Source organism: Eucyclogobius newberryi, unplaced genomic scaffold (genome assembly GCF_026437365.1).
Source record: "Eucyclogobius newberryi isolate DKJ021-1_F unplaced genomic scaffold, fEucNew1.0.hap1 SCAF_17, whole genome shotgun sequence".
Lineage (NCBI taxonomy): Eukaryota > Metazoa > Chordata > Actinopteri > Gobiiformes > Gobiidae > Eucyclogobius > Eucyclogobius newberryi.
In genome coordinates, this window is record NW_027315801.1 from 24,450,453 (window position 1) to 24,466,086 (window position 15,634).

Sequence of the window (15,634 nt, forward strand, 5' to 3'; positions counted from 1 at the left end):
TTCCTACTACTAATTAGTATGCACGGGGCGTGCATGAGTGAAGGAGTGCGTTAGTGAGTGTTTGGAAGTGGGCGAGCGCTTCGCGCTCGATTTCGTGCGCACTACGTGCGCACTTTCGCAGCCGTGCTTCGCACGGCCTTACGAGATTAATAGGCCTCTCGCCAGCTTGTGGCGCTCAGGCCTAATTATTAATTAAGAGAGATTTGTTACATAAGGATCTGACATTTAGCACAGCAAGTTTCAGACTAGTTTCAGTGGGACTGGGCTTTATCTTTTCACAGGGAATATGAATCACATTTCTCAGATTGGGCCTGGCTCGCATTTTGTTTTTCCATCTGTGTGATGATGTGACTACAGAAATAGCACTAGGGGGGGCTCTTTTTACATAGGGCCCCGGGTTGGTTTGATTTTTAATGTGACAATAAGTCCCGGCAACGCTGAGACCCAGTGCATCCTAGCTATGGGAGATACCAGGTGAAAGGCGAGGTTGGATGGGTGGTGGGGCTTTTGTAGCCAAGGAGAGTTTGGGACCAGGTCAGAGGCGAGGGGGGATGGCTGGTGGGGCTTTTGTTTGTGTAGTCGGCTTGTGCAGGGAAGAGTTGATACGTATTGACATAGCCCTTGCTATATTGGGCGTGAGTGGAGCCATCTTAATGCCTGATTTGATCAGACTTTCAAAATGGCTGGGAAGGCCCATGGGTGAGAGTGGAGATGAGAAGGAGAATGATGAATCTTTAGTGGGAGTAGATGTTGCAGGGGGAACCCAGGGCTGGTGTGAAGGCAGGGGCGATGACAGGGATGTTGTTGGGCTTGTCACAGATGGGTCCAAGGCCTTTGAAGATTGTTCCTTTGCTGGAGGCGGTGGAGGTGAATGTGGAGCAGCTAGAGCTGAATCCTTTGCTGGTGGTGGTGGAGCAGCTGCTGATGAATCCTTGGGTGGAGGCTGAGGTTGTGGAGCTTTTGATGTTGAAACATTGGCTCGGTCTCTGGCTGATGGAGCAGGAATTCTTCTCTCATTCCTCTCTTCTCTAACTGACCTCTAACAGAGGTGATGTTATTATGTGGAGGTGTGGCTCAGAGCTCATTCCTCCCCTCACACACCTCAGCGTCTCACTCTCAACATGGACTGTGTGCAGCAGACAGTGCGTGGCAGAGGTGAGCCTGTAATGTACTTTCAAAACTACTGTCTTTTCAAAATGTGTGCAACACACACTAGGTGTTTGTCTATCTTCCTTGGTCCACATTGAATTTGAAACTTAGTTGAGTTGATGATATTTGACAGCTTGTTGATTGGAATCAGATAACTATGTTGAAATTGTTTTCTCTTTATTTATATTGTTCTTATACTATCAAGGTATGTTTGAACCTAGAACACAGTCTGTCATTGTTAATCATCCTTGACAAAATAATAATAATTGGGCTTTGTTAATGTTATATCTTATATCATATTTCAATCTTTTAGATTTTACTAAAATGTAGAAACGTAAGACGTGGAGATGACTGCCAACACTTTCTCTTTGTTTCTGTGGCCAAAGACGATGTCTGAGTTCAGCTGGAGAAAGTTGTTTTGCATCTACACATTGATCTATTGGATGCATTGAATTCACTGGTCCATATTCACTTGCCTTCAATCATTTCAATTACTTTGGATATATGTCTTTGTTTATGGAAAAAATACCATAAACATGGTAACACAATTACACTCACATTATGCACTAATAGTCCACTTCTGCTGCACACATTGTTACCATGTAGATGTTATGACATATGCTGTGCTGTGACTGTTGTCAGTTACACATCTACTCATGAAATTACAGTAAAAATAAATTAAAATAAATTGACTATAAAAAGTTAACATAACGCTGAAATATACATGGGAAGAAGAGAGATACAATTAAGCACAAGTCTGCTTTTCTAGGCCTGATCCCCGACCACTGTCAGCTGAAGTTTGTGAACTTTGAGATCCATGAGAACCACTTTACCCATAAAACCGTAGGACTCAGTACTCAGTTGGTGGTGAGGAGAGGATGGACCTTCCAGGTAACACTTATATTCCACCAGCCAATCCACTGGTCTGCATACAACTTTAACCTGGAGGTGCAGCTGGGTATGTGTGCTTTGACTATGGACTCGCAATGCAAGTTAAAACTATTTTATTGTACATGGCAGGGGTGTGGCTTAAGATGGCACTAGCTTGGAAAAAGATTTTCCTAGTCCTAGATTTGTTCCACAACTGGGAAGTACAGTATTGCAACGTAGTGTGCAAGAACAGCTGGAGAATAGACATGCAATAAAAAAAAAATCGAAACAAATCACTAAAGTATAACCATTTAACTAAAATATAAGCAAATATTTTGAATTGAGTTAAGATATAAAAGGCGTTTGAAAAAAATAAAATGTGATTGTGGAACCACCAAGTTTTGATTGTTTCTACACCTGTTTTCCTCATTATTTTAAACTATATTTTCATTGGATTTCAGTTTTCAGACGGGCTGCTATTAAAATGTAAAATCGATCATCACATCTGACAAGTAGAAAATGTTGGAATCAAAACATAACACACTGTTTTTACTGATGCTTTATTGTAGGCGATCTCACAGAGAGGTTTCCAGTGCACTTCTCCTCTCAGTGCCTCAACCCTCTGCGCTGGTCGGCCCGAGTGGTCCCTGAAAACATGCGCTCTCACTCAGTGAGTTTGCAAGTGTGTCCCCCTGTGATCTCAGCTGTGGCGTCATACCACCTGGTACTGCACATACAGAGTCAGCATGATGCCATGTGCAGCTATGGACTAGGGACATTTGTGCTGCTCTGTAACCCCTGGTGTAAAGGTAAATTGACAAAAAAAATCATGCATAAGGCAGGTTCTAATGTTTTTTCAATTATTACTTGGTTTGGTAGGATTGAACCTGTGGTATATATCTGTACCGTGTTTTCCAGACTATAAGTCGCACCTTTTTTCATAGTTTTGGCTGGGGTGCGACTTATACTTATATACTTATACTTATATACTTATACTCCGGAGCGACTTATATGTGATATTATTTGTTATTTTCACACTTGCAACCGCATTTCATACTCCAGTGCAACTTATATATGTTTTCTACTCTATTATGCATTTTTTGGCTGGAGCGACTTGTACTTGTACTTGTACTGTAAATACGGGTAATCATTTTACATCAGTCAAGCTCTAAAAAGGGCAATTCAGGATTTTTCATGACAGGCCCTAGTTTCGGTTGCCGTAAAAGTGCGGATTTTCACTTCTCATTGCATTCATTCTCTGTACAGAACCTCTCATATTATTAATAGAGAATAGAGAAAAAAATAATAATAATAATAAAATAAAAAGATAATGTCACCGGAGGAAGCCTACATGTCTATAAAAGTATGTGTTTTTGTTTCAAAGATAAAGGCTAAGTCTTAGCATAGTGCCTGTTATAATCCATCTGTAACTCGCTCTCTGCTTGTTTATTATGGATTTATTTTAGTGAGAAACTTGGCTAATTCCCCATGAGGAATAAATGGAGCAGGAAGTGGAGCTCCACAGTTTGGATTAATAAGGCAACCGGAACTAGTCGGTGGGTTACGTGAAAAAGGCATCGACACTTTACTGACACATTTTCTAACAGTTTAAACAACCATTTAACAAAACAAAGGTGTTTTATTCAGTTTTATTATTTATTAAATTATTACCGGTATATGGATTTTGGTCCTTGTTTATAATAAGTTTGCTAGATAACATTTGTGGAATAGCCTCATCTGCTGCTTATGTACAACCAGGAAGTACAATAAAAACTAAAATAAATAAGCAAAATGTTTAGTCCTACTACGTTTTAGTGAAATGTGTAATCCAACATGTCATGTACTTACAATGTTAAAGGACAAAAACAGATGGGACTTTATTTTCAATTTCCACACGTGGATCCATCACTACATCCAAGAGTTTATAGAGGCTATGTTGTGTTCCAGATGACCCAGTGTCTATGCCTCTGGAGGTGCAGTTGCAGGAGTACGTCCATGATGACTATGGGCTGGTGTATGTGGGCACGCACCAGAGTGTGAGGCAGCAGCCCTGGGCCTTTGGACAGGTCTGTGAGGGCATCTCATCACATGATAATAAAATATGTGTTGTGATGAATGGGCAATGTTCTGTGAATGTGCAGAACACTTTGATGCTAAAGCCATGGTGCAGGTGGTTATGTATAAAATATTTATTCTGATCTTGCTGCAGTATGAGCCTGGAGTTCTGGAGGCCTGTCTACAGCTTCTACAGGTGAGTACACAACATCAGAGAGACAGGCAGAAGGACTACCTCTGGAGAGCTGACCCTGTTTACCTCTGCAGGGTGCTTTGCGCAATGGTGAGCCTCCGTATAAAACTAATTGGGCCAAATGGTATTGACATAATAAACTACCCATTTCCTCATTCAGGTGAACTGTAATGACGATTTGGGAGTTCTGGCTGGGAAGTGGCAGGGCAGTTACGCAGATGGAGTGTGTCCCACAGATTGGACCGGCAGTGCTGGGATCCTGCACCAATGGGTGTCGTCGAAATTCAACCCAGTGCGATATGGACAATGCTGGGTGTTCGCATGCGTCCTCTGCACAGGTATCCTAAAATATACAGCAATAACACAAGAAAAGAGTTTGTAAAGTCATTGGATGAGTTGTTACAAGTTGTGCTTGCAGTGCTGAGGGCGCTTGGAATCCCCTCCAGAGTGGTAACTGTTTTTAATGCAGCCCATGATGTTAACGCTAACTTGATGATCGAGGAGTATTACTCCAGCCAAGGACAGAAGTTCAACCTATCAAAGGACAGCATCTGGTGGGTGCGGCTGATCCTGCACAGTGATTATTTTAACAATTGTATAACTCTTGGAGAAGGAGAAGGTAAATGATACTGTGTTTACCAGCCATGTTACAACTTAAATTAAGATTTGAGATATACCACATTTATCATCAAAGTGTCAAGCATATTATGTTGAACTGGTTTATGTAACGATATGCAAATATCTCGTATGATATCACCGATAATACAATACCATATTTATTACGATATTGTGGCGAGGCTAACCTTTTATAAATGATAGAAATGCTACTTTTTCCTAAATGCCTTGACAAGCCTTTAATGTGAATCATTGCAGCCATAATAAGAATAAGAATTATTCTTATTATTATTATATTTATTTTTTTGTATTTTCCCCAGTAGTTAAAACTGATATGCCATCTGTGCTTGTAAACATGGATTCGTTAAGTCTAGAATTGGGGGAATTCGGGTCAAAGTTAGTTTCAAGTTTAAGAATGTGAGTGTGGTGTTTCATTCCTCTGTTCCTCCAGAGCAAGCTGTATTTCCATGTATTTTGCTGTGTTTAAATAGCTTTTTGTCAATCGAAGTGTATGGTTGATCTGCATTGTTATATGTGTGAATGGGTATGTTACCAAAGTGTTGCAGGGCCCACGGAGGCAGAAAAACATATGTAATGCCACTTGCACCCTTTAGAACCGTGGACTTGACTTTGTGTTCTGTGCATATCGTACCTCTATTAGGTGTTGGGCCCAGACTGGAAGTGTCCCTGGATGTGGAACAGACCCCTTCGATGGGTGACTCCATTTGCCTCTGTGTCACCATATCCAATCACTCCAGCCATGCTCGCTTTCTCACCAAGCACCTCAATGCCCAGCTCAAACACTACAACTGCTGCCCACGCGATAGCTTCTGGAAGACGCACCGCCAGCTCGAGATACTGCCAGGGCAAGGTCAGACAGGCTTATTTTGAAGACATACGTTACAAAGATTTTTTGCTTTGAATTGTTTGCGTTTTCAGTCCTGACCATCCATCACAGCATTCCCGCAGCCCAGTACAAGTCCCAGATGGTCCACGATGACATTGTGAATGTAGCAGTGGTGATTAAGGACACGAAGAGTAAAGAGAGAGTACTGGCTGCACAAGAGTTCAACATCTGTTCACACGAGATCAGTATAGAGGTAACTAAACTGCCAAAGAGTTAAGTTTAGTGTTGCCATAATAGCAGAAGGCATTGTGATCATAGACATGGGCAGATTAGGTGACATTTAGTAGATATTGTCCTTTTGGGGCCTGGATTTGGGGCCCTCCCACTTAGAGCAGTGCCATCTGCACTACTAAGACTACTTAAGAACTGTATCGCAGGTGTGGGGAAAGTTGGTGCGCCTCCTCATCCCGATTTACAATCTGTTAGAAGCGTTTTCAGGTCTCGAGGACCTCTCTGATCCAATGATGGTGTTTATTGCTCCAGGCCTATGGCCTTAGCGCTGTCCCAGTCCTGGAAATGAGATGATGGGGAAACGGGAAGGAACTGGAAGTGAATGTGCTGCCTGGATTGTGGGTTTAAATGAGAGGACTGAACCATGATTGGGGGCAGAGGAAGTGCAGCGAGAAGGAGTAACTGGAAAGCAGTGATGATGGATGAGGAGTGAAGGAGAATGTGTTGTTTTAAGAAAAAGAGAATTCCTCTTTAAATGGAAATTGTGGTTTAATTTTCAATTTGCCTGTGTTCTGTCTTTCACCTTAAGTCAAGTGAGGAAACAAACCAAACAAATGCTCATCAGATGCTTAACAGTGGGGAGGAAAAGGAAATCAGATTAAAATAGGACAATAATCACAGCCAGTTACAATAAACAAAGACAGGTTAGTGTCAGGTGAAACTCTGAGAATAATTATTGAAAATTACTTTGATGGAAGTGAGAAGTGAAATTAGCTTCAGCTTTGAAAGAAGAATTGTCAAACCCCATCAAATTCTCTGTGATTAAATGATAGTGACTACTGTCTGCCACTATCACCCAGCTTCACTCGCTTTTATATTCATCCAAAAATATGTCTTTGTGCAGAGCTTGTTCCCACTTTTAATCAGAGTAAATCAGGCATCATAGGCCAAAATTACAGAGAATCAGCATCAAAAAGAGCCCAGACATTAGTTTGAACTCCAAAGGGTTCAGAAACGGCTTTATTTTGAATTAGGGGAAAATAGTAGCACATATTGCAAGTCCAATTCCTCTATAAGGCACTAGGGTTTATATTGATGGTGGAAACATAAAGAAAAATTCCGAGACACGAGCATGACATTTAGTCTCATCTAAATGCAAAACAGTTTGTTGATGGTATGTAGCAATTGTTTGTGTATGATTGACAGGTTGAAGGGGGGGACCGCATTCAGATGAAGAAAAACTACACAGCGCATGTGTCTTATACAAACCACTGCAGCACTGCCCTGAGCGGTGCGGTCCTGTGCGTGGAGGGCTATGGACTGTTGCAGAGCAAGCATGAGGCCAGGTGAGACCCATCCCACCAACAAAAGTGACATACTGGAGAGATATGCTCATCTTTACCTGTGGGCTGGCTGTAGAGAGGAGGGGGAAGTTTGAGGAATGTGGTTTTGGGAATGTGGTTTGGTTTGTGCGTGTTGTGTGACAAAGATAAAGGAAGAATGCATGTTAATTATATACACTTATATTTCAACAAAGACAAATGCAAATTATTATGCCTTTGATTCTTTTGTTGATGTGTTAAAGTCTCACAATCCTTGATGTAAGTAGCATTTTATGATTGAGGTCAAGTGAGAGACGGGCCAATAAATCACTTTGGGCTGATTTAAAATGTGGTCGTCACAAATCATTCAAGACAAGGTTATAAAAATGTTTTTGCTTTGGAATGAAAAGCGTTTTTCTCTTGTTGCTTTCTATATATCTAGTAAAAGACTGACCAATTATACTTTCAAATCGCCCTCTCGCTTCAATGTGAGATAGTAGAACCCAGTGTTTGGCTTTTCCTTCCAAAATAACTGAAACGATCAAAGGTGTGATATTATTGCTTAAAATGTTGTCCCAATTTCTCCAGGAATTCCTACAAATTGACAGGTGGCCATTATAGACTGAAACGCTGTAATTTTGTGATATGTTCTTGCTTTAGTAGCATAATATTTCTTTAAAAAAAAAAATATTAATACAACACAAAACACAAGTGAACACAGAAGAAGACACAGGGAGTTCACATACAAACAGTATAAGTAGTCCTAAATTTGCTGTCCTGCGTATCTGTCCCAAATTGTTCCAAATGTGTCCATTTTCAAATTTAGTCTGAATGTCGATTATCGTGTCGGCCCAGTTCTTGATCTTTTCTCCTTGCTGTCAGGTGTTCACTCCAAAGATATTCGTTGATCGTTTCCATGGCTGGAGTTTCAAGGCCCAAATATTTCTAAAACCGAGTGGGATGATGATGTCAAAAACAGTCTGCAGTTCTTTATTGAACCACAGGATAGTCCCAAAACACATGATAGTGGTTTGCCTCCCCAACCACAGTTTCAGGTAGAATTTCCTTGTGAATAATGAGCACTTTGACATGGTGTTATGAAAAAACGTGAAACATGTGATTTTGTGGTTTTCCACTGAGATACATATTCTTTCCCATTCGTCGTGCGTCAAAATAAAATTGCCCTCTCGTTCCCATAATGCTTTTATGTAAATAGTGTGAACTGTCCAAATTGTTAATACATTTATGTTTCAACCCAGCTCTGCAAAGGTAAAGGGAAGTAACAAAACCAAGATGTAAATGTTTTAAAATAAAGTTATATGTTTAAAACAGGAATGTAAAGGTAAATTAACAGAAACACATAACTAATAAAACAAAATAATTAAGTGTCTCTCAAACACACAAGTCTCATAGGCCTCACAAAGGCAAAGTGACAACTTAAATGAAGACGCATAACAAACGTATATATAATATAATATAATATAATATAATATATATATATATATATATATATATATATATATATATATATATATATATATATATATATATATAATATAATTTCGATATTATTCCCCTTGAAAGTTCTGATTTAAAAGCTTAGTTTAATTTCTTTGTTAAAATAACTCCTTATTCATAAATACCTATAGAAGTCCTATTTCTCCAAGTCAAAGGATTCATTTCATACTGTGTTTCATGTGATTTTTCTTCTACAATCTGATTGAAAACCTTGATACCTTTTATTATTCTGAAATTGAGCTGAAATTAAGTATTTTTTCAGACATGGAAGCCCCCAACCTCTTCTTTTGATAATTGTATAGTTTTGAACTCACTTATGGTTAGTCTGGTTTAATTGATACAATATTTATTTATTTACATTTTAATATGATCGTCATTTTTTAGAACATCAATTGCAAAAGTTATTCTATTCTTTTCTTTCTATCAATCATACTATTTAATCTCACTTCAGTGCTCTCTCAAACACTTTTCAACAAAACTCTCCTAATTTGGATCTCTGTTTTCCCGTGACAGTTATATCTGGGTAGAATAACTGTTACTTCTCATTAAAAATGCAACTATTCCTAACTCCATAGCCCTAAGCCGGGGAATTGAATTATTTTTTCACACATTTTGGCTGTATAGAGGGAAAACTTCTAAAACTTCTAAAACGTTATGACACCTTTGTGATTCTCTGATCTTTGTCTTGCAGGCTGGGACTGCTGCAGCCTGGGGAGTCCATCCATACCAGTGTGTCCATCATGACGTCCTCTCCAGGAACCAAACTGCTGCAGGGAACCTTCTCTCACAGCCACAGTCCCGGAGTGGTGTCCCGAAGCTTCCACGAAATCTCAGTTCACAACTAATGACACAACATTTATACCTTACATTTTGCATCTTATATGTCCTTTAGGGCAGGGAGAAGATCACGTATCACATGATTTTACCACAAGATTGTGCACATATGTGGAAAATGATTATGTGAGGTATTTTTTCCCATGTGTTTACGTTTGATAGAGAAAAGACGGTTCAAAAGAAGTTGTTGTAGATACAATGACAGCAAAAATATAAATAAAGCAAAACATTGCGGCCAAAATTGTGAGCTGGATTGTGCAACATAATAATAGCTCCCAGTCATTATGGCTCCCAGTTCTTGTTTTTGAGTATTTTTTCTAAATATGTTTATCTTTTTAGAGATTTTTATTTTCTGTCTATAAATAAATCGGAATTTCATCAATATATTTAATTTGTTATAATTTTGTATATTTACCTTTGACTTTTTCATTTAAAAGTTTGAAGGAGAGGAGTGCTGCTTTATTATATTATACTATACTTTATTATTATCTAATCTGATGTAAAAAAAAATGTCTGGTCAACCTATCTACTGTGAGTTTAAAAAGAGAAGCACCATATTTGCTTATTAGATAAATGGACAATAATGCCAAATTAACTCTTCATACTGCTGCATGGACACGGCAAGCAACACCTGTGATATAAGAACACCAGGTGGCAGCATCAACCTGACATAGAACATTACAGCTACTAAAAATAATTGAGCTAGCTTTGCACCTAAAATTCACATTTTACTTCCACCGTAAGAGGTATTTTTGCCCAATCTTTGACTCCACATTGACGCTAATGACTAAAAAAAATGTTGGAGTCACCTGTCACTATTCACTCCTGCAACAAGTTGTTAAAGAAGACATTGTTTATTATTTAGCATTAAAATATCACCCACAGATCATTGTATAACTTATTGTTCATTATAAACCGCAATATGGATTAAAAAAGGCTCAACAATAGTAATAGATCCATTGACTTCCAGTTGAAAACTGCAGAACTCATATATATCAATCTTTTCATAGTGAAACTGATATTTTTGAACCCTGCATGTATGACGCAAAGACTTTTTTGCTTTAATAAGTGCAAGTAAGAACAGAAAAATGGGCTGAGAGGGGGGATAGGTGAAAAAAAAAAGATCAAAGAAATGGAGGACAATACAGAATTAGTTAAACATACATGAATCGATCAAAGTACATCTCCGAGTAACTATTTATGACATTATAGTAACAGTTCATAAAAGTAGATTTTTCCATAAAATGTCTACTTTCAAGAAACATCATCATATGCTAACAAATAAAATTAAAAATTAAAAACTGGACTGACCCATTTCTATAAAAAAAACACCTATTCCACCTCTCATGATTTTAGCTTTATTAGCTAGTTTATTTACTGTAGAGGTGACGTGTGGGGAGTGAACAGCTGTGATCTGGACTGGGTGTCAGACGCGGGCCCATAATCAGATCCACGCTCACTGCTCCTCAGACAAATTAAACGTCAGGAGGAAGCAGTGAGCGCAACCAAACGCTGAGCCCATCATAAATTATTAATGTCTCCCCGTCACGGCTGCCCTAGCACCATCTACCGCTTCTCTCTTCCTCCGTCCATCCCTCCATCCCAGCTCCTCCAACTGGAACCTCAGCCCACACATCTGAACATTTCCTTTTACGGCCTGTCATAGCACAATCATTCTTCTTCTATAGTTTTAATTACACACTGCCGCCTTGCATCTTAATCACATTTTGCATTGCACTGCTTTATCTTTCTTTCCTGCTCTGTAAAATATGAGACATTTCTACTACGTAGTTTAGGAGCAGGACTAAAATATGCACAAAATTCAAAACGCAGAATACCAAAAAGGCTCTGCTAATATATAGGGGCCTTTTGAAGTGGTTTATTAGCCTCTTGAACACTGACAAACCTCGGCTAGTTTAAAAATACTAGAAAGAGATTGAAAGTATGCATTACATTACAAAAATGTGTAAAACGATTAACCTTAAACTTAACTCGTAGCTTGAACTTCACCACATCCAACATCCACAGTTTAAATAAAAAACAATTTTTAATGTATTATTATGCACTTTTTGAACACCACTGTACCAATGGTACTTGGTAGTTTGGTAGTATATGGAAAAGAAGTAAGACTAAATATAGCCGCAAGCGGCAATGATCGGCCCTCGCCACGCCGCCGCCACGCCGCAAGAGGAGGGGGCGCTAACGCGCCCCAATTGTCCTTTTATTGCGCCTACTGCTGAATCTGTGACGCTGTCACATCTTCTCCCCTTTGTTTTACCATCAAAAAGCAATTCTATTTTGAATTCTTGGCACAATGTGCGGCTTTGCTGCACAGACACCGTGACTCTTTGAATAAAAATGTGGATCACTTTTGATGGTCCACCCCTGAAGATGAGTCTCACCAAATTTCAGGTTAATAGGGCTAACGCCCTAAGAGGAGTTTGTGAAAGTATAAAGTGTAAACATGTTCTGGCGATTTCCCCATTGGAATAACATGGAAGGTTTCGGTCATCGTTACGGCAACGCCATAACAATTATGACATGGCTCTCATTGACTTTTTTGATGGGGATGCTAAAATTGAGTTGTGTGTCAAATTTCATATAATTTCGCAAAACTAAACATTTAACCTCCATATAAAATCTGTAGGGGGCGCTGTGGCGCCAAATGAATTTATTTCACTTCAAGTGGGTTTAGGGCAAAGAGTTTAACAACTGCTTCTAATTTGACGCAATTCGGACTTTATCTGCGCAAACGGCAGAAATTTTAAATATGGGAGATTTCTGAAATTCTAGCTACAGTTTGCGGCTTCGCCGCACAGAGACCGTGAGAGGTATCAATGTAATTTGGATAACTTTTGATGTCCCACTCCTCAGTAGCATTTTCACCAAATTTCAGCTTTTTAGGGCCAACGCCCTGGGAGGAGTTCGTAAAAGTACGACGTTTGGAAAAACTCCAAAATCATGTTTAGCCATTTTTGAAGCAATATGGCCGACATTTGGTTGGGCGGACGGCGTTGCCTTAATAATATTTTTTACTTCTCTTGTCACCATCTACCTCTGCGCCAAATTTCATGATTCTACGATCAGATTTTTTTTGGGTCATTTCCCATCTCTCAATGCATTTTTGGTACATTTGGGGGCGCTGACGCGCCAATTTTTTTTTTTTTAGAAAAGGGAAATAGCCAGAATGTAGAGAGGCACGATTTTTAGAGGTGTGCAAATTTTTGTGACTTTTCGTCAATGTTCACTGGGTGAAAAATAGGGGGGTTGGTCCCGAGAAGAAGAAGAATAAGAATAAATATAGCCGCAAGCGGCAATGATCGGCCCTCGCCACGCCGCCGCCACACCGCCGCCACGCCGCAAAAGGAGGGGGCGCTAACGCGCCCAAATTGTCCTTTTATTACGCCTACTGCTGAATCTGTGACGCTGTCACATCTTCTCCCCTTTGTTTTACCATCAAAAAGCTATTTTATTTTGAATTCTTGGCAAAATGTGCGGCTTTGCCGCACAGACACCGTGACTCTTTGAATAAAAATGTGGATAACTTTTGATGGTCCACACCTGAAGATGAGTCCCACCAAATTTCAGGTTAATAGGGCTGACGCCCTGGGAGGAGTTTGTGAAAGTCTAAAGTGTAAACATGTTCTGGCGATTTCCCCATTGGAACAACATGAAAGGTTTCGGTCATCGTTACGGCACCGCCATAACAATTATGACATGGGTCTCATTGACTTTTTTGATGGGCATGCTAAAATTGAGTTGTGTGTCAAATTTCATATAATTTCGCAAAACTAAACATTTAACCTCCATATAAAATCTGTAGGGGGCGCTGTGGCGCCAAATGAATTTATTTCACTTCAAGTAGGTTTAGGGCAAAGAGTTTAACAACTTATTCTAATTTGACGCAATTCGGACTTTATCTGCGCAAACGGCAGAAATTTTAAATATGGGAGATTTCTGAAATTCTAGCTACAGTTTGCGGCTTCGCCGCACAGAGACCGTGAGAGGTATCAATGTAATTTGGATAACTTTTGATGTCCCACTCCTCAGTAGCATTTTCACCAAATTTCAGCTTTTTAGGGCCAACGCCCTGGGAGGAGTTCGTAAAAGTACGACGTTTGGAAAAACTCCGAAGTCATGTTTAGCCATTTTTGAAGCAATATGGCCGACATTTGGTTGGGCGGACGGCATTGCCGTAATAATATTTTTTACTTCTCTTGTCACCATCTACCTCTGCGCCAAATTTCATGATTCTACGATCAGATTTTTTTTGGGTCATTTCCCATCTCTCAATGCATTTTTGGTACATTTGGGGGCGCTGACGCGCCAATTTTTTTTATTTTAGAAAAGGGAAATAGCCAGAATGTAGAGAGGCACGATTTTTAGAGGTGTGAACATTTTTGTGACTTTTCGTCAATGTTCACTGGGTGAAAAATAGGGGGGTTGGTCCCGAGAAGAAGAAGAAGAAGAAAGAATAATATTCCGATGCGAAAACAATGTTTCCCATTTTTCAAATATCATAAACTATACATTTTCGGAAAGCGCTCGCGCTTTCCTACCTCATGGTGTGGGTCCCTGGTCACTGACGGGTACTTTCGTTAATTTTGAGTGGGCTCCGCCCACTTTGTGTTTTTGGCCCTCTATACAGTAATAATGTTCAATTTTTGCATTACATGCTTATATGCACGGAACATGCAAGAGATGGGGAACGTATTCGTGAGCTACTTAGCGCAAATGAGTGCTTTATATGGGGATGACGACCGCTTCGCGGTCGTCATCTCAATGTAAAGTGCTCGTTTAGTGCGCACTTTTGCACGGGCTTCGCCCGTTTACAACGGTAATGTTCCATTTTCCTACTACTAATTAGTATGCACGGGGCGTGCATGAGTGAAGGAGTGCGTTAGTGATAGTTTGGAAGTGGGCGAGCGCTTCGCGCTCGATTTCGTGCGCACTACGTGCGCACTTTCGCAGCCGTGCTTCGCACGGCCTTACGAGATTAATAGGCCTCTCGCCAGCTTGTGGCGCTCGGGCCTAATTATGGCTTGATATATGAGCATACTGTACAAATACTTGAGATACCTAAATATATAGATAGAATAGAATCTGAAAAAGGACTCCGCAATATAATTCCAGTGTCATCCAGTGGTAAGAAGACCACCATTTTACAAGAAAAACTGCTACTTTCAACTTACCGTTTTTTCCGAACAATAAGGCACACTTAAAGCCTTTTAATTTTTTCAAAAAAGTTACAGTGTGCCTTATAATTCAGTGCGCCTTATTTATGAATTAATATCTTGCAACAACTGCCAAAAGATTACGAAGAAAAGCTGGCCACTTTCCGTGCATACTGCAAAAACAAAATCACTGAAAAGAAGATCTGACCAGAGCACATCACCAACATGGATGAGGTTCCCCTCACCTTTGATATCCCCGTGAACCGCACTGTGGAGAAAGCAGGGACCAGAACGGTGTCTATACGCACCACAGGGAACGAGAAGTCATCCTTCACTGTAGTTCTCAGTTGCCAGGCCAAAGGCCAGAAACTTCCATCCATGGTCATTTTCAAGAGGAAGACTTTGCCTAACCCGAAGGGATGAATAAAGAATAAATGAGTGAGTGGCTGAGAGAAATTTACGTCGCGAGACCGGATGGCTTTTTCCACAAATCTCCATCCCTACTGATCTGCGACTCCATGCGCACCCATCTCACGATGCTGTCAAAAACAAGTGAAGCAAACTAATTCGGTGCTCACCATCATTCCCGGTGGATTAACTAAAGAACTCCAGCCGCTAGATATTGGCGTCAACAGGGCGTTCAAAATTAAACTGCGAGCTGCGTGGGAGCAGTGGATAACAGAAGGTGAACAAACATTCACCAAGACAGGGAGACAGCGCCGCTATCTACCAATGGATCGTGAAGGAGGCACAATAGAGTCTACTAAGAGTGCAGAACTGTGTAGTGAAGGAGGCACAATAGAGTCTGCTAAGAGTGCAGTGTAGC

General features: G+C 40.1%; 1 protein-coding gene across 1 annotated transcript; it reads left to right on the forward strand.

Moving 5' to 3' along the window:
- Positions 1-1,049: 1,049 nt before the first annotated feature.
- LOC140363594 (protein-glutamine gamma-glutamyltransferase 5-like) lies at positions 1,050-9,786 on the forward strand. The gene is made up of 12 exons (XM_072450228.1): positions 1,050-1,155; positions 1,919-2,107; positions 2,589-2,828; positions 3,967-4,085; positions 4,229-4,357; positions 4,428-4,605; positions 4,686-4,886; positions 5,203-5,278; positions 5,497-5,753; positions 5,822-5,982; positions 7,167-7,306; positions 9,492-9,786. Exons 1-12 carry the CDS (start codon positions 1,122-1,124, stop codon positions 9,643-9,645), a joined length of 1,878 nt encoding a protein of 625 aa, XP_072306329.1. The 5' UTR covers positions 1,050-1,121; the 3' UTR covers positions 9,646-9,786.
- The last annotated feature ends 5,848 nt before the right edge of the window (positions 9,787-15,634 follow it).